The sequence below is a fragment of the Papio anubis genome, chromosome 9 (assembly GCF_008728515.1).
Source record: "Papio anubis isolate 15944 chromosome 9, Panubis1.0, whole genome shotgun sequence".
Lineage (NCBI taxonomy): Eukaryota > Metazoa > Chordata > Mammalia > Primates > Cercopithecidae > Papio > Papio anubis.
The window spans coordinates 121,379,035-121,398,882 of NC_044984.1; the positions used below are offsets into that span (position 1 = coordinate 121,379,035).

Consider the following 19,848-nt stretch of genomic DNA (forward strand, 5'->3'; position numbering starts at 1 on the left):
TGTCTTTTAATCTCCAGGAGTCAGGGACAAAATGATAAAAAATAAAGGAGCTCATGAGATGTGTTAGTAGCTGGTCAAGATGGAATAACATGGACTAAATGTAACCATTTACTTGAAATAACTTTAAAAAAAGGCTAAAATAAAATAAAACAACTGCTTTTAGTCATTGGGCATTAGATGGTGCAGTATATTAATCTCTATGATAAGGAAAGCAAATTAATTGAGTCCTATCATTATTCCAGCTTATTTCCTGGAGATCATTACCAAGGCACAACACAGAGAGGGGAATCCAAGCAGAGCCCAGTAGTTTTCAGATTTGAGAAGATAGACATGGAAATCCAAAGAGACCAAGGCAGCTGGAGCTCATAGGATACCGTAGACAAAAGAGGTGGTTTTTGTTTGTTTGTTTCTGTTTTTGTTTTACAGGGAGAGAAGAGACATTTCTCATTCCCACAGAGAGTTCTTTTCAAGTCTTCAGCTAAGTGCTAACCCATGAATGAATACAGAGAAATGGTCCGAGCTGTGGGAAGGCCGGAAGGGTGAGAGGGAAAGAACGGATGAAGAAGAGGTTGGTCAATGAGTACAAATATACAATTAGAAATAATATGATTTGGTATTTAGTACAGTACAGTGACTATAGTTTACAATAATTTCTTGTGTAGTTCAAAATAGCCAGAAAAATTGGAATATTCCTAAAGTAAGGAAAAAAATTGTTAGAGGTAATAGACATCCTAATTATCCTGACTGGATCATTACACATTGTACACATATATCAAAATATCACATGTACCCCCCAAATATGCTCAGCTATTATGTATCAATTGAAAACTGGGAATGACAGTTCATATCTTACAGAGTTGGTATAAGAACTTAAATAAAATAACGGTGACTAGTATATTAAAAACGAGAGAGATGCAGGGGAAAATATTATTCTCACACAGTGTCAGAAATGGTTTGTGTTTCCACCATGAAAATGGAGAAACTGAATACTACGTGGGGCATCAGGTTGAGTATTAAGATGGAGAGTGCATTCGTAGTGGGGCCAAATTGACACTAAGCTAAAGTAAGCCTGGGTCCTTACTAACAAAGCTTAAAAGCAAGTATTAAAAAGGCCAAATTGTCTCATAGCAAAGTGCATGAATATTTACGCAATAAGAAAATCCCACAACATCAATGTGACCTTTACACGGTCTGGCAGAAAGAATGACATCAATGATGGAACAAGCAGGCAAAGGTACTAAAACAGTTATCATTAATAGGGCTCATATGTTTGAGAAGGTAATGGTTCAGTAGATACATGAAAGGAATTTTTAAAAGACACAAAACAAACCTTTAGAGAAGAATATTACAATGACTAAGAAGAAAATGACATGGGCTGGGCTTAACAGCACAATAGCTATTACAAAATCAAAGATTAGTAAACTTGAGGACATAGCAATAAGAAGTATCTCAAATGAAGCACAAAAAAAAAAATAGCTGTGAAAAATAAAGAAGCAGAGAATAAAATCAACAATATTAGATTAACAATTCATCCCATGCTGAAAAGTCCTAAAAAGGGAATAATATTGCTACATTCAGGGCAGTGGTCACGCTGAAGAAACATTCTTTTAAAAAAATAAACCCTCTTGAAAGATCTTCATAATCAACAAATGGACCAACAACAGCTTTGGTGATTCTGAAACCCTGGAAAAAAACCCTCATTACTACATCTAACTCAAATACTGCCCTAAATTTTTGGTAAATTCTACAATGTTATTCACTTTAGGGAATAACCATTTGCTGCTGAAAAGATAAGGAAAGTAATGAGGTTAAGAAGTGGCATGCAGGAGTCTTTCATGTATCTGTGACATTGTTTCTTTACCTTGATAGGCTATACGTAGACCTGCTTTTATATTCTCTCACCCCTTTTCATTCTGGCTCATCGAATTCTGATTTTGTATTTTGTAGGCACTAAACTCTTGCTCTCAAGGAAGTAAGCCTCCCTCCTTTGTCCAATCCTCAAATTTAAACTGGTCATGATTATATCTTTCTAATTGGTTAAGAGACTGGCAGGTCACCCAGTTCCAGCAAACGAGATGCAAGGGAAAGCTTGCAGGGGCTTCTGGGCAATATTTTATTTCTGGATAACATGTGCCTTGGTAGCAAAGAGTCCTTTATCCATCTGCTTAGATCAGTATCCTGTAGCCACGAGGCAACAAGTTCAACCTCACAAAGGAAAAATTCTTAATATGGCAGAATGCAAAGACAGGAAATGACATCACTGAGCTACTGAACCATTTGGGAGCCACCAATCTCCGGACTTCCTGTTGTATGAGACAATGGGATGCCATCCTTCCATATTCCACAGTCAGTCAGAGTACCGAGGGAAAGCTGACAGAGAAATTTGTTAGTAGAAAATGGCAGCTATCTTAATGATCCTTGATGGTCAAGTGTAGAATTGCATGATAGGGAAGAATCCCTAAGCACCACAGATGCAAGAGAAGTTTGTGTATACTGACCATCTCCTTCTTGCTGGTCTCCATCTAGTGCTTTGAAAAAGATTGGATGCAGAGCAGGACACCTGAGAGATCCCTATCACCACCCTACTTGATGGTTCAAGTAACAAGGTTTGAATGTGGGACACTAAAGTAGGTACCTGGAATAGATAATCCAGTCTTCAAGACTTGCATAGGGGCAGATAGTAATGAGATGCTGCGAGTAACAGACACACAACACACGCCAAGCTTTTAATCTTCTTTTATATAAAGCAAAATTCACTTGCCACGAGAAGAGGGGCCAGAAACTTGCCCATGAATGGTTTCTAATGCTGCTTTGACGGGAAGGCTGGAATGGTACATAACTTCCCGTGGCTACATATATTAGTTGATTCTCACACTGTTATCAAGACATACCTAAGACTGGGTAATTTATAAAGAAAAGAAGTTTAATTAGCTCACAGTTTTGTGGACTACACAGGCCTCTGCTTCTGGGGAGGCCTCAGGAAACTTACAATCACAGTGGAATGCAAAGCAGAAGCAGGCATGCTTCCACATGACCGATAGAAAAGAAAGAGAGGCAGAAGGGGAAGGTGCCACACACTTTTTTTTTTTTTTTTTTTTTTGAGGCAGAGTCTCGCTCTGTTGCCGAGGCTGGAGTGCAGCGGGGTGATCTCGGTTCACTGCAAGCTCCACCTCCTGGGTTCACACCATTCTCCTGCCTCAGCCTCCCAAGTAGCTGGGACTACGAGAGCCCACCACCAGGCCCAGCTAATTTTTTGTATTTTTTAATAGAGACGGGGTTTCACTATGTTAGCCAGGATGGTCTCAATCCCCTGACCTCGTGATCTGCCCGCCTCGGCCTCTCAAAGTGCTGGGATTACAGGCGTGAGCCACTGCGCCCAGCTGTTACACACTTTTTTCCCACCAGATCTTCTGAGAACTGTATCACGGACAGCACTAGGGGAATGGTGCTAAATGATTAGAAATCACCTCCATGATTCAATCACCTCCTACCAGGACCCTCCTCCAACATTGAGGATTGCAATTCGATGTGAAATATGGGTGTGGACACAGAGCCAAACCGTATCACTACAGATTAAACTTCAACACAGCACAGCTGCCTATAGAGCAGGGTTTGCTTGTTGCTCTGAAGGCCATTTGGGAAGTGCATATGCAACTTCTTGCCTTCTAACTTTGTCATAAAATTCTTTTCAGCAACAGCAGTTTACTTTTTTATAATAGTATTTCCATAATTATTATTTCAGAGAGACTATTAAAAACAGGTATACTGTCAACACAGTAGAGGAGAAAAAATAAAAATAAAAATAAAATTTCCCTAAGCACCATAAAGAAAGAAGTGATTAGTGTTTTTTTCCCCTTGGCATTACTAATAATTATTGGCTCAAGAAATGGAATGTTTTAAGTCAATGGATTCCCCAGCATGTGGGTATAATGAGAGAAATGAAAAACGATGACAACCTGGGACTGAGTATCTGATTTCCAAGGCAGAATAAAAGCTCAACAAAGGCATGTGCCTGTCTATCCGGTTGTGTAAAGAGAGAATGAATGAGAAGCTAAGGAGCTTATGTCAAATAAAGTCTTTAGCTTCTGATGTGGATGTTGGATTCTCAGAACACCTGGCTTGTGGCTGATGACTGCTCTACTCATCTACCTGATTGGGTAGCTTGTCAAATGAAAAATAGCAATAATAATAACAAGGGTAGAAGAGAGCAGAGTCATGCTTGGGAATCAATCTAGTAAAAATTGGGATTGTGTAGATAATAATAGTGATGATTAAAAACCAATGCATTACGGAGTGCCCAAAATGTGCCAACTCTAAGATGGTTGTTCTAAGCAATATTTTGGGGGAATTAACTCTCATTGCTCCCCAACAATTTTGTAAATTATTTTTTGACATTATCATCATTTTGCAGGTGTGGAAATGAGTGAACTAAGAGTTTAGGTGCACAGTTTACATCATACAGTGATGATGGGAGTGGTTGGGACTCAAACCCACCTCCTGTGGCCCAGTTCTCATACTGTAAGCATTTTCATTTCTCTGCCTCAGTAAATATCTTTTCCAGCAGAGCAGAGACTTATTTCTGAGCTCATGAACTTGCATTGTCTTGTGTCCTCTGCTAGATCTAGGTGTTTTTTTGTTTTGTTTTGTTTTTTGAGACAGAGTCTTGCTTGGTCGCTCAGGCTGGAGTGCAGTGGCACAATCTCAGCTGACTGCAACCTCTGCCTCCTGGTTTCAAGGGACTCTTGTGCCTCGGCCTCCTGAGTAGCTGGGACCACAGGTGCGTACCACTACACCTGGCAAATTTTTAAATTTTTAGTAGAGATGGGATTTTGCCATGTTGGTCAGGCTGGTCTCAAATTCCTGGCCTCAAGTGATCCACCTGCCTCTGCCTCCCAAAATCCTGGGATTATAGGCAAGAGTCACTGCACCCAGCCAAGGTCTAGTTCTAATGCCAGTGCTTTGCCTGTGACATTGATTCCCAAAACCAAGGTAGAAAATAAGCATTTGATTATTTTATCTAAACTATTTCTCAAGAGTTTGAGTGAGGATTTAATCCCTGCTTCCCTAGTCTTAGAAGACAATGAAATCCTCCCTTGAGATTGTTCTTTTTTTTTTTTTCATCATGCCCCAGAACAGTATTTCTCTAGCTTTTCCTGGCAACTCTGATGTTCCCCAACAAATAAACTTGATATTCTGTTTGGATTTCTCAGGACTGTGGTTGAAAATCAGGAAAGCTCACTCTAATCTAGTTTAAGCCATACTGGGCAATTTATTTTGTCATGAAGCCATGCTATACACAAATTGATCTGCCAAGAGAACAGACTCCCTTGGATTCTGGGACTTCAACATCACCAGACAGCATTCTTCTTATTTCTCCTGATCTTTCTTCTCTCTTTGTTTCTATAATTTGATTCCATTCTCTGCACTGCAGACATGTTCTTTCTAAGCCAGATGAAAGGTGAGTACAGGAAGTCCTGAACTCATACTGTAGCAGTACAGTCTATCAGGGAGGAAGAAGGGGTCATTCCTATCAGCCCTAGATGGGAAAATCCCAAGGAAGAACTCAGGAACCTCTGCCTAGAGTATGTGTTCATCCTTCCACAAACACTGCAGCTAGGAGGATGGCTGCATGACCCCCCCCCCGTCTTGGGCCTGAGACTGGTCAATGCACAGGGCTTGTCACTGAGGGACAGAGCACAGGAGTGGCCCTGAATCAAATGAGCCATGCTCCACTGCCAAGCAGCAAAATGAAATGACTAACAGGAAGGTTTAGTTATCTCCTGTGGTAAACAAAGTAAGAACCGACTCCCCTAAAGACGTATGTATCCCAATACCCAAAACTTGTGAATGTGTTACATTACATGGCAAAGAGATATCAAGGTTGAAGATGGGATTCATGTTGCTAATCAGTTGACTTTAAAATCAGGGGATTATCCTGGATTCCGGGCTGACCTGACCTGATGTGGTCAAAGGGTCTTTAAGAGTGAGGAGCAGCTACTCAGGGGGCTGAGGTGGGAGGATCCCTTGAGCCCAGGGAGTGCAGCTGTCTGCGTAATAAGATATTGGCTGCACTTGGCTACTCATAAAGTGTAGACTGGGACATTTAGACACATTCACAGTTCACGCATGTCTGACTTCAAGGAATCTAGTGGCCTTGTTGAAGAAGGCAGCTCTAACGAGCAAAATTCGTATCACGGCCATGTGATGCCTCTGCAGACTTAAGGCTTGGGCCCAAGAGATTTTGGGAATCAGGTTTTTCCAAGGTCATTTGTGAGATGGGTGAGTAGGCAAACCTTCTAAATTCTCTGAGCCTTTAATTATCAGTGAAATGAGAGTAAACATACAAGCCAGTTTCACATCACAGGATTGTAGTGAACGAAAACAAACTAACGTCGTCAGTGTGACCTAAGTTGACAGGAAAAGCTCAGTGAAAACATAAATAAAAACAATATTTTTCTTCAAACATAACCCTCACTTTCTGTATATTACCCATAGAAGATAAGGAACCTTACTGTCTAATTTTGGAGTCGAACCATTGGCTGTACTTGGTGTTGGACAGTGAATAAAAGTATTTAAAAATATTTAAAATTCCATTTTTGGCACAACATGTAAAATTACTAGAGTCTTGTGTTCTATTATTTCTTATACAAATATGGAAAATATTTTCTAGCTAATGTATACAGAGTAATATTTTGGAGATTGATCAATAGATACTCTTAATGAAACTAAACTGTTAATATAAAGTGTCAGTCCAACAAGTTAGTTGCCTAACATTCATTTTCTCCATAGCTGCTTTAATGATGGTACGTTCCTCTCTAGAACTAAATTTCAAGTGAATATTGAATTGGTTAGACTGATGCCTTTAGGCCATTAAAATTTTAAAATTCCTTTTTCCATTGTGCTTTCCTAGGGTACTTAGGAAAGTTTTCAGAGTCTACTCGTTATCATTCCATAAATATCTATGTCAAACTCGAAGGTAATGAAGTAGGGAGAGACAGCTAAGCACCAGCATTTAAACTGTTTTATTACACTTGCTCCATTCCTTTTTTTTTTTTTTTTTTTTGAGACAGAATCTCACTCTGTCACCCAGGTGCGATCTTGGCTCACTACAGCCTCCACCTCCCAGGTTCAAGCAATTCTCCTGCCTCAGCCCCCCAAGTAGCTGGGATTACAGGAGCCTGCCACCACATCTGGCTAATTTTTGTATTTTAGGTAGAGATGGGATTTCACCATGTTGTCCAGGCTAGTCTCAATCTCCTGATCTCAGGTGATCGACCTGCCTTGGCCTCCCAAAGTGCTGGTATTACAGGAATGAGCCATCACACCCGTCTTACACTTACTCCATTTTATCAGCATACATATTAATTTTTTAATGTGATGATTCATGCACTTTGAATACTCAGCAACAAGATGTGCATTCTTATTGAAATTTTAAATTATTACTAATAAGCTAATTCATGCCCTTTTATAAATGTATGAAACTATTACAGTTTGAATCAAAGAAATAAAATGCAGTAAGCTGTTCTCTTTAGAAATCTTTCTATTGGCAGGTGAAATCAAACAATTACGAAATGCTTTAATAAACCATTTCAGCAAATGCATACTTTTGGCAGTAAATTAGGAACATATTTTGGTATAAACATCAATTACAAAGTTTTAGGTGTTTTGTTATAAAACTGTGATTAAAAATAAAACATCCTTGTCATTATAATGATTTGTTTTCCTATACAGTATACATATACATATATATGTGTATACATATATACATATTTCCTATACATATTTCAAAGTTGGTAGTTTTTTTTGGTTAGACCGTATGGAGCAGAGACACAGGTTTTCACTTTTATTTTTGAATATCCTCTTTCCCTCTCTTAGCTCCCTCTTGGATAAGGGTCGGGGATTTTCCTGGGTGACTGGTCATCAACACAGAGCTGGGTGTGTGGCTCTTGGCTGACTTATCTAAAGATACAAGAGAGTGGTTTCCTAGGATATCCTTCAAGTTCCTAAAGATGAGTGACTCCCAGAAACTCTTGAGATTTAGGTTGGTGAGGGTGTGTTAGTCCGATTTTATGCTACTACTGATAAAGACATACTCAAGACTGTGTAATTTTTTTTTTCTTTTTGAGACGGAGTCTCACTCTGTCAGCCAGGCTGGAGTGCAGTGACACAATCTCAGCTCACTGCAACCTCTGCCTCCCGAGTTCAAGCGATTCTCCTGCCTTAGCCTCCCGAATAGCTGGGACTACAGGCGCCCGCCACCACGCCTGGCTAATTTTTGTATTTTTAGTAGAGAGAGGGTTTCACCATATTGGCCAGGCTGGTCTGAAACTCCTAACCTTGTGATCCACCCACCTCGGCCCCCCAAAGTGCTGGGATTACAGGCGTGAGCCACTGCGCCCAGCCAAGACTGGGTAATTTATAAAGAAAAAGAGGTTTAATGGATTCACAGTTCCATGTGTCTGGGGAGGCCTCACAATCATGGTCAAAGGCAAAAGGCACTTCTTACATGGCAGCAGACAAGAGAGAATAAGAACTAAGCAAAAGGAGTTACAAAAAGCCATCAGATCTCATGAGACTTATTCACTACCAGGAGAACAGTGTGGGGGAAACCACCCCCATGATTCAATTATCTCCCACCAGCTCCCTCCCACAACACATGGGAATTATGGGAGCTACAGGTCAAGATGAGATTTGGGTGGGGACACAGTCAAACCATATCAGAGGATAACTTGTCCCTCTCAGTTTTCATATCCTGCAAGGAAGATCAGCATCAAGTACTTGCAGCTGAGATGGAAATTCTTGAAGCTTCTCTCTGCTTTTTGTTCAGTCTGTCCTGTCCTTTACAGCAATGCTCCATGACATGGAAAAAGTTTCTTCTCAGATGTTTTTTATATACCCATCACAGGTCCAAATGCCATTTCCTTGCAGCAAGTTTATCTGTGCAGTTGACAGGCTACTGTTAGACCATGGCAAAAGGATTCTATTTTTCCACTTTTACCAAAGCAGGCAGTTTTTGACACTTAGAAATTCCATTTCAGGTACTACAAGTAAGTACCAAATTGCTACCTATTCACTATAATTATTGCCAGTTCTAAAATGCTCCCACATCTTTAGAGTTTTAGCAGATCATTTAAAAAGAGTATCAGCAGCATTATGTCTTTGAAGCAGAATGGAATTATAATGCATCCTTTTGCCAAATACCTCAGGGTAGGAGTGTATTGCCTTATCTGCATTTTTTCTATCTGTTCTGGTATAAATAATATTATCGTGAGTGGTGGTCTAATTAGTTGCCCTTTAAAATAATTTGGATGTATTTCCTAATCTTCAAAATGTTTTAAGAAGTGACAAAATAAAATTCAGTCATAGAATGTGAAATAAGTCAATGTGTACTTCCTAATTCCATGTACTTATTAATATGTATTGTTCTTCACATCAGTGGGGTAGAGATCATCACTAATGACCGTCTGATGCATGTCAAGAACTGTTTAAGTTTACAGAGCACTAGAGGTTATTTTTCTAATTCTGTATATTGAAATAATTTTTGGCATCAACATTTATGTGAATAAATTTTTCAAGTATGAAATATATTTATCATAACACAAAGTTTTGGTTCTTTTTGAATTTTTGTATGGTGATGTTTCAATGTCACCTTTAAGGTTCAATGAGATGGTTACTGTCTCATTATTACATGAAGTGGTTGGTCTGTCTTGAGTTCAGATGATGCTTTGTGGTTGCGGAGGGTGAAAGCCAAGGGCTTTTGATTAAGTTAAACATGATGATTAGTGACCTTGTTTGAAGACCAAGAGGAAGCGTGTCCTTGCCATGAGTAAAGGAAATGCCGAGGTCAAATTTGAACCAAGTAGCAATGAATACCAAAGACACGGCAATGATGTCAAGGGCATAAATTGATACGGTAAAGACCACTTCAGTGATTCCATAGTGTGTGAAGGAAACCAGGAGAGAGCGGTTCAGGAATGATTTCAACAGGGTCACCTGCTGGTCATGTTGAAAGAGGAAAGTACCAACAAAAGCATAAGCCTCAGTCTCCCATGGAAGAAAATAATAAATGACTCAAAAACGGTGGTCCAGACAGCTTCACAAGCTTCCCCACTCAAGAGAAGTCACTGGAGCCCAGTAATCCTAGTGACCTCAAGGGGGCTAACGGAGTTCGAGATAGGCATGTATGCCCTGCTCTGCGTCTCCTTCTTGGCCATTCTGGTCTTCTTGATCAACTGCGTGGCGTTTTCCTGGAAACACAGACACAAAAGGTTTGCTGTGAGTCAGCAGGGCAACGTCCCCCATTCCCACGACTGGGTCTGGCTTGGGAATGAAGTGGAACTTTTGGAGAACCCTGTTGACATTACACTCCCGTCGGAGGAGTGCACAACCATGATAGACAGGGGCCTGCAGTTTGAGGAGAGGAACTTCCTTCTGAATGGCAGTTCCCAGAAGACTTTTCATAGTCAACTCCTCAGACCCTCTGACTATGTCTATGAGAAAGAAATTAAAAATGAACCTATGAATTCTTCGGGCCCAAAGAGGAAGAGAGTCAAGTTCACTTCCTACACCACCATCCTTCCAGAGGACGGCGGCCCATACACCAACTCCATCCTGTTTGACAGCGATGATAACATCAAGTGGGTCTGCCAAGATATGGGGCTGGGGTACTTGCAGATTTAAAATGTTTTCATATGGGCCTGGTACGGTGGTTCATGCCTGTAATCCCAACACTTTGGGAGACTGAGGTGGGAGGATCCTTTGAGCCCAGGAGTTTGAGACCAGCCTGGGCAATATAGTAAGACTCCGTTTCTACAAAAAACTAAAACAATTTTTTAATTTTTTGAATCACCAAGTCAGCTGTGGTGGTCTAAACCTGTATTCCCAGCTACTCAGGAGGTTAAGACGGGAGAATTGCTTGAGCCTGGGAAGCAGAAATTGCGGTGAGTTATAATCACACCGGTGCACTCCAGCCTGGGTGACAGAGTGAGACCCTGTCTCAAAACCAAACAAACAAACGAACAAAACTTTCTTATGTTTGAATTCTACTACACGCTTTCTGTTTTTCAGGGAGTTGGAGCTGTGAGTTTGGTCAGCAATAGAGGGTAATTTAGCACAGAATAATTTGTCAGGGTATTATCAATTAGATCTCTGGTGTCAGAGGCCTGAAAATCAAATGCAAATATGTAATAAGCCAGGGTGTGCTTTTAACACAGCCCACATAGGCATTGCTGAAGTTTTAGGAACGGTTTTATATACGGCCTGGTACTGGCTCGGTGCTAATTCATAGAAATAAATTCAGCCAAAGGCCTTGATACCCATCTCATGACAGACAGCTGTTTGCAATGAGAAAGAATTTGACAGATGTTTAATTCTTTGATACCGGTAAGGTACAGTGGACAGTTATGGCCCTTGGTGTGAGACTAGGCTTGTGTGAAATTGATGCCCTTATACTGAAAGAATACACTGAGACTATAAAGACCACCTCCGTGATCCCACAGAGCATTAAGGAAACCAGGAGAGAGGGGTTCAGGAAGGATTGCAACATGGCGCACCTGTTGGCCAAGAGGAACGTACCACAAATAGCACAACCCCCAGTCTCCCGTGGAAGGAAATAAGAATGTAGCTGCCTTATTTGTAACAAACACTGCTCATTGTTTTCACAGACATTTATAACAACATCTGCTTGTTGTGGGTTTTACTGCTGTTTGCTTTTTTTGTTTTTTGTTCTTGTGGTTTTTTTCCTGTTGTTTTTGACTTCTAGAGGTCTTTTTAAAACATGTAAAAATATTTTTTATTTGTAAAAATATTATGTTTTATTTGAGACATGCTTTGTTTACACAGAAGTTTAATTCATTGAGATTAGCCATGGCTTTTTTAATTTTATTTTTTACTTATTTTTTAAATTTTAAAGTTTTATTGTTTTATTTTTGTTTAACTTTTGTCTTAGGTTTTGGGATACTTGTGAAGGTTTTTTACATAGGTAAACATAGGTCATGGGGTTTGATGTACATATTATTTCATCATCCAGGTATTAAGCCCAGTACCCAATAGTTATTTTTTCTTTTATTTTTTCTTCAGACAGAGTCTCATTGTGTTGCACAGGTTGGACTGTAGTGGCACATCTCAGTTCCTTGCAACCTCCGCCTCCCGAGTTCAAGCTTCTCCTGCCTCAGGCTCCTGAATAACTTGGATTACAGGTGTGTGCCACCACACCCAGCTAATTTTTTTGTATTTTTAGTAGAAATGAGGTTTCACCATGTTGGCCAGGCTGGTCTTGAACTTCTGAACTCGGGTGATCCACCTACGTTAGCCTCCCAAAGTGTGGGATTACAGGCCTCAGCCAGCGTGCTGGCCCCAATATTTACCTTTTCTACTCCTCTCCCTCCTCCTATTATCGTCCCTGAAGTAGACCCCAGTGTCTGTTATTTCCTTCTTTGTGTTCATAAATTCTTATGATTTAGCTCCCACTTATAAGTGAGCACATGTGATATTTAGTTTTCTGTTCCTGCCTTAGTTTGCTAAGAATGATAGTCTCTAGCTCCAAGAGATTAGCCATTTTATTTTAATTAATGGAATCCATATTGAATTTCAGGTTTTCTCTACTTTTCCATACTGTACTGCCTATTAATAGAAACTAATCAACTTATCCTCACTTTCTGTTTCCTTCCTTTTCTCATTGACATCTTATGTTGGCAATGCATGAGAGATCTTACTTAACAATATTAACAACCAGTGAGAGAGGGTCAATTTTGAACATGAATTTTGCAAAGGTGGGGGAATATCTGTGAATCACATGCAATTCCTGTATTTTGTTATCTGGTGGCTGAACATTCATTGGAAAAGTATGAAAACAAAAAGTCTCAAAGAAAACACCTGTATTCATACGAGTATTTTCTGAAAAACATATTTTGCCACCCAGGCTCAAATATAAAACCAGCATTAATAAGTAGAAAAAGAAAATCCCCTAGGAAACAGCTGCAGATTAAAACTGTCATTTAAAAAAATAAAAAGAAAAATAAGAAATGAGCAAAATTCTGTTTCAACTTAGCAGTGAGAAAATCCATCTTTTCGGTGACTAGAAAAGCATTCACATCCATAATCCTAGCAAAGTTGAAACTTTCATGGGATGTGTACTGAGATTGAAAATCAACAAGTATGCTCAATAAAGTCATGAAAATGAGTGGATCAGGAAAAAATATGAATGAGCTCTGAAGCTCAAGAGGCAGTTGTCAAGAACACAGGGACTGGAAAAATAATTGTCAAAGAAAAAAGAAATTACTCAAATCTCAAATAGCTTTTAAAATAGAAATTATTGTTGAAATAATAGTATTATATTGTTGATATTAAGCAAATACAATACTAAGCAAATCAAGATTTTTAGAATAAGAAAATGAGACAGTATTTTAATTTATTAAGACGAGATGGCTAAAAGAGCAGATATTGGGCTAGTAAGACCTCAGTGTGGGCTCTATCAAGCCATTGGCATATTTAATAAATAGACATGGAAGGACATAGAGGAATTACCTTGGACATTTTCATGACCACAAAGGGCTGATGATTGAGCTATTCAAAACAGAAATGTTCAGGTCATCCATTGTATTGTTATTTTTAAAATATAACTTTTATTTCAAGTTCAGAGGTACATGTGCAGGTTTGTTACTAGGTAACCTTGTGTCATGGGAGTTCGTTTTGCAGATTATTTTGTCACTCAGGTATTAAACCTACTGTAACCCATTAGTTATTTTTCCTAATCCTCTCCCTCCTCCCACCCTCCAGCCTCCGATAGGACCCAGTGTGATTGCTCCCTTCTATGGGTCCATGTGTTCTCAGCATTTAGCTCCCACTTACAAATGAGACAGCGGAAGTTGTTTATCAGCTTATTGAGCTTTTGGGTTTTGACTATAGGGTTTTGGAGATATAGGATCATGTCATCTGCAAACAAGGATTGTTTGACTTGCTCTCTTCTTATTTGGATGCCCTTTCTTTCTTTCTCTTGCCTGATTGCTCTGGCCCGGACTTCCAATACTATGTTGAATAGGAGTCATCCATCCTTAATGATGCTGAAAAATCCCTGCCTCACTTTTACCCAATGGTTCATGTGACCTTGTTTTTCCAAACACAGCCTCAGGCAGAGACTTGGGAAGATCCCTTGGATTGTCAGAAATTAAGAAGGGAGACAGCCTGTGCAGGATGGATCTCTGAGCAACAAAATGAGATTTGCTTCCCACCTTTGTGCCCCAAATCACTAGAATTTATTGTCTTTTCAAGAGGTCTTTGTATAATATATACATTATATTTTACACACTCTGTCTTTATTTTCAGTAGAGCAAGGAAAACTAGAGGACTCTTAGGTACATGTGTTCAGCCAGATGCCTATGTATATGAACGCCACAACCTAAACCCACATTCCCCTCGGAACTCATCAGATTGATGACCAAGAAGTTCTCCTAGCATCTCTTGCTAATAGGAATAAAGAGTGTGAGCAACGTACAAATCACAGGTTTAATGGGCTTGACTGTTAAACACAGGCATTCAGCTGATTCTTTGTTAAAATGGGGGTGAAGAATTGAGTCTGCTGATGCTTGAAAATTCTTGAAATCTGTCTAGAGAATGAAGCATTTGCTGTAAAAAAAAAAAAAAAGTTTGCAAAGCGATTGCTAATGCCTAGTAGAAAGTTCCTCAGCTAGCCAAAGAAAACCACTGCTTTCTTCTTTATCTTTTTTTTTGTTGTTGCTATTATTGTTTTTAATTGGGTTATTTGTTTCTGCCACTGCTGCTTTTCAAAGGATTTGGTGGAGAAGTAGCTAAAAACCCACCTCAATACCAAGCCACACAGGTAAGTTCACCGGCATGTTCACCGAAACATAATTAGAAAACGAGGCTTGTGCATTTTGAAAGGCATTTTCCATTTTCTTTGCATCTGTATCCTCAACAGAAAAGGGTTTTTGTTTTCTTTTTTACTTTGTGTGACCTGAATTGCATCAGGGAATGAGTCTCCTTCACCCACTCGGTATCTCCGTTAACAGATCCTGGGTGTGACTTCGTTTTGTGGGAGTATTTTCATGGACAAGAGACAGGACATGTCCTTACTCATGAGCACTGGGATTAAAACAACATGGAAAGCAGGGTATTTCCCACGTTGTGGAGCTTGGCGTGCTGAAGCCAACTCAGGGTACTGCATGCAAAGGTGGTTTCTCAATGAAGTGGTTAAGGCACTTCTGCCCTGAAAAATGGCTTCAGGAAGAAAACAGGGGTCACCTCTATTTGTCTGCTCCTACTAAGCTCAAAGTAAAAACACAAATAGAAGAGTTGAATGCCCACTGACAAATTAAACTGTTAAACAAACCCATAACTTTACATTTCAATGTACTATACAGCAAGCAAAGGAACATTTTGGTGGGAAGCGATAAGGCCTTCAACTAATCTTACATTTGGCATGGATATTCATCAGACTAACAGAAAGTCATCAAAGTTTCATCCGCTCTCTTTCCCTGATCACTGGGCAGCACAGGTTATAGCCACTCTTATTTTCTAGCTGATTGCTTTTCAACAAACAGGCCTCCGATATGTAAACTGAAGCGGGGGTTGGGAAAGAACATAGATTATAACTTCTGGAAATTCAGTTCCCTGGACATCTGTAGAAGTCTGTGCAGCATGCTGATACTCACATTTCTACCCCACAGTTTTGGGAAGTAAGAGAGGAATGCATGCATCCAGGCTTTCAGAGATCATTATGCTGGGCTTCTGCTCCTAGATTTCCAGCTGCTGAAAACAAGAAAAAGTAAATATCTGTGTAATTTGACATTTAGATTTATAAACATGCATTAACATTTTTCCACACATGCTCGTTTTGCAGAAATTGAAAGTAATGTAAACAATTTTAAAAGGTATTTAATCGGCCGGGTGCAGTGGCTCACACCTGTAATCCCAGCACTTTGCGAGGCTGAGGAGGGCCGATTGCCTGAGGTTGGGAGTTCGAGACCAGCCTGGCCAGCATGGTGAAATCCTATCTCTACTAAAAATGCAAAAATTATCTGGGCGTGGTGGCACACCCCTGTAATCCCAGCTACTCGGGAAGCTGAGGCAGGAGAATCGCTTGAACCTGGGAGGGGGAGGTTACAGTGAGCTGAGATTGTGCCAATGTACTACAGTTCTAAAAGACCAAGACTCCGTCTCAAAAAAAAAAAAAGTTTAATCTGAAAAGGCATAAAGAAGTTGAATCTCTAAAAAATTAACTTTCCTTTTTCCTACAAACCTGAGTAAAAGTTTTTTTCCAGATGTCCCCATTTGATGATAAGAGAAACAGGACAAATATTTCTTACTTTCTAATCAGCAGAGCAAACTACCTAAAAACTTAGCATTTTAGTGGCTGAGGCCTTGGCTCCCATTTTGCTCTTTTGCATTAATAGCTTGATTATGTATATGTGTAAGGGCAAGAGTTTTGTATGGGGCCAAGAGTGAAAGATGCTACTGGCCCAGACATGCAGAGTTCTGGAGACATAAGAAAGACTCAAGACAACTGAGGAGTTGCTTGGATCCCTGAAGATTGCTGCAGATGTTTCAGGATTAGGGGGCGAGTTATTTACTAAACTTTTTACAAGCCATCCTGTTGGCTACCACGCACTTCACGAAACTGTCAGCCTCACCTTTGCCATTTTGGCAAATGCCATCCTTTGTCATTGGTATGGAAAGGGAAGTCTTAGTTGGATGTATCTTAATGATCAATGGCTCCCCCTTTTCCAAACATCACAATCATCATATAATAATAGACATACAACTTAAAAATTGTCTTTGTGAAACTAATCTGTGAAACTGCATGCTTTTATGAATCTAAAAAGCTGGCAGAAAATGATCCTGAAAGGCTGGGCATGGTGGCTCACTCCTGTAATCCCAGCACTTTGGGAGGCTGAGGTGGGCAGACCACAAGGTCAGGAGTTCGAGACCAGCCTGGCCAATATGATGAAACCCTGTCTCTTCTAAAAATACAAAAATCAGCCTGGTGTGGTGGCAGGCCCCTGTAATCCCAGGTACTCGGGAGGCTGAGGCAGAAGAATCACTTGAACCTGGGAGGCGGAGGTTGCAGTGAGCTGAGATTGCACCACTGCACTCCTGCCTGGGTGACAGAATGAAACTCTGTCTCAAATATATATATATTAATTAAATATATATATTATTTATTATTATAAATAATTATAAAAATAAATTATTTTATTAATAATTATTTCTTAATATAAATAATCATATATATATTTAAATATATATATAATTATATACACACACACACACACACACACAAAGTTATGGCTGGGGGTAGTGACTCATGTCTGTAATCTCAGCACTTTGGGAGGCCAAAGTGGGCACATCACTTGAGGTCAGGAGTTCGAGACCAGCCTGGCTAGCATGGTGAAATACGATCTCTACTAAAAAAAAAAAAATACAAAAATTAGCAGGTGTGGTGGCACACACCTGTAGTCCCTGCTACTTGAGAGGCTGAGGCACGAAGATCTCTTGAACCCAGGAAGCAGAGGTTGCAGTGAGCTAAGATCACACCACTGTACTCCAGCCTGGGTGACAGAGTGAGACCCTGTCTCCTAAAAACAAACAATCTAAATTTACATAATTATTTATGTAAACATAATTTAGGTAATTTAGGGGAAACTTCTTCCCCCTAGAATATAGAAAACCTGAGCCACAGATCCCAGCATTTTCTCTCCAGATCTCACTATGCATGTATGCCGTGTAGTAAATGCAGTTCCAATAAAAGAAGAAAAAGTGGAATTTGAAAATGAAAAATGGCATTCATGAAAAAAAGTATACCTTTATTTTGACTTTTGTTTGCAAAATGCAAATACTACATATCAGATTTTTAAAATTCACATTGTTAATATGCATCAATGATCTCTTTTTGAATTTGTAAAATTTAGATAAGTTATGGTGCCATGTTTGCTGTGTTTATTTTTTAGAATTTTTTAATGGAGGAAAATTTGGAGAAGGACATGACCTGAGCCTATGTTTCATGGGGTGCCCTTACTTGACACAATCAGGACACTATCACTTTCCAGATGGAAAATAACGATCCAAACGCTTTAATGTCCATTAGGGAAATTATCCTCCCAGTCCAAGAAAGCAATCATGTTATCAATTCATAATACTGGGCGATCTTCATGTTCTACGAGATGTCTTCAAAACGTCATTGCTACAGTAGGTCATTCTTTTACACGATTTTTAAAAATTTTATTTCAAAATGTGGGCTTATTTCCTTAGGTCCTACAAAGGATGAAACTATAGAAAAACCTTTTTACATATCTGCATTGTCTGTAGGAATAAACCACTTTGCAAATAGTGAGATGGATGCTATGTCTTAATTTGTTGTCCATGTGATGACGACTTTTTACTCCTTTAGATGGTTTAATTCACTCTTTATATGATGCAATTCTCTTTGCTGCTTTCTTTGCACAAAGATACTGTGAAAATATAGGGAAAGAGGTAATTCACAGCTTTCACTTTTCATTGTTACACTTGGAACTGAAGTGACCCGTTACTTGATTTTGAGAGACACTATAGACCCAAGTGTTAAAATTAAAAGAATAAAGGTTCTAAGAGAAAACGGAAGAAAAAACTCTTTGCTATCTTGGGTTTAGGAAAGATTTCTTAATCAGATCTCAAAGTTGCTAACAATAAATTAATAAAATAATTGAGCTTATAAACATTTTTAAAAATTCTTTTCCTGATCCTGGAGAGAATTGACTTAAGAGTCTGACACCTTTTACAGTGTGATAAGAAACATTTACAATTTATCCTCTCTGAGCCTGCTACCTGGAAGCTTCATCTGCATGATAAGAATCTTGGTCTCCACAACCCTTTATCTGAGCTTAGACCTTCCCTTCTATGGATATCTGGTCTTTAGACAACCTCTTTCAACCAATTGCCAATCAGACAATCTTTGAATCCGCCTACGACCTGGAAGCTTCCACTCTGAGTTGTCCCGCCTTTCTGGACCACTGATGTCTTCTGTCTCCCTGGAATGTATAAAGCCAAGCCGTGGCCTGACCACCATGGGCACTTGTTCTCAGGACCTCCTGAGGCCGTGTCACGGCATGTCCTTAACCTTGGCAAAATAAACTTCTAAATTGATTGAGTCTTGTCTCAGATACTTTTTGGTTTACAACGTGAAATATATTATGCCTCCACTGCACTCATTATCATGGGAAAACACCTCAAAAAAATAAATAAATAAAAACAAACCAACAAAAGACAGTAAAGACCTTTGTACCGTCCATTATTTTTCTGCCCTAGTATTTGTGGCCGGATCAAAAACAAACCAGACAAGGACTCTGAGGGAGGGAGATTTCTCTGACACCTGTAGGTAGGATCAGGCTTCCAGGGCTGCAGAGGGAAGAGTTTCAATAAGAGGAGGAAAAAGCAGTGACAATGACCTTCATGCGTCCTCTACTGCCGACTGTCTGGGCTGCAGTCCCCTGGCACATTTCCTTGCAGAGAAAGGATAGCAGGAGGGGGCTTCCTGATTTCCTGATTTCCTGATTTCTCTGAGGCCAGCAGGTGCCTGGAGTGGCCTTTGCACCCCCTGCTGGTCATTCTGGCTGCACACAGTCTCATGCCTTGTGAGTGTGAAACCAGGTGCTGTCTCGTTCCCCAGGTTGAATGCAAGAGAATGCTTGGGTAGAACTTTGTTACCCAATGAAGCCTCCTGGCTCTCTAGTCCCTGGTAGCCTGTCCTGGTTGCCGGGTGCTTGTTTGCATTCCAAGCTCCACATTCCCCAGGGTCCAGTGTGGTCTTGTGTCTAAGCTGGTGTCTGGCCACCAGAGGCAGGCATGCAGGGCCTTGGC

General features: G+C 39.9%; 1 protein-coding gene and 1 long non-coding RNA gene across 3 annotated transcripts in view; one reads left to right on the top strand and one right to left on the bottom strand.

Annotated features, from left to right (window-relative positions):
* LOC103876155 overlaps window positions 1–19,525 on the bottom strand; it is a 33,443-nt gene extending 13,918 nt beyond the window's left edge. The window contains exons 1-3 of one of the 2 annotated variants that reach the window (XR_635263.3): window positions 19,437–19,525; window positions 15,669–15,765; window positions 14,535–14,622 (exon numbers count right to left, since the gene is read on the bottom strand). This is a non-coding gene — a long non-coding RNA (uncharacterized LOC103876155). Of the gene's footprint in view, window positions 1–14,534; window positions 14,623–15,668; window positions 15,766–19,436 lie in introns of those variants that run through there. The other variant, XR_004176250.1, reaches the window with a different exon arrangement.
* On the top strand, window positions 8,435–11,766 carry LOC110740782 (transmembrane protein 132B-like). Its single transcript, XM_021923140.2, has one exon. It carries the CDS (start codon window positions 10,003–10,005, stop codon window positions 10,678–10,680), a length of 678 nt encoding a protein of 225 aa, XP_021778832.1. The 5' UTR covers window positions 8,435–10,002; the 3' UTR covers window positions 10,681–11,766.
* Window positions 19,526–19,848: the final 323 nt, after the last annotated feature.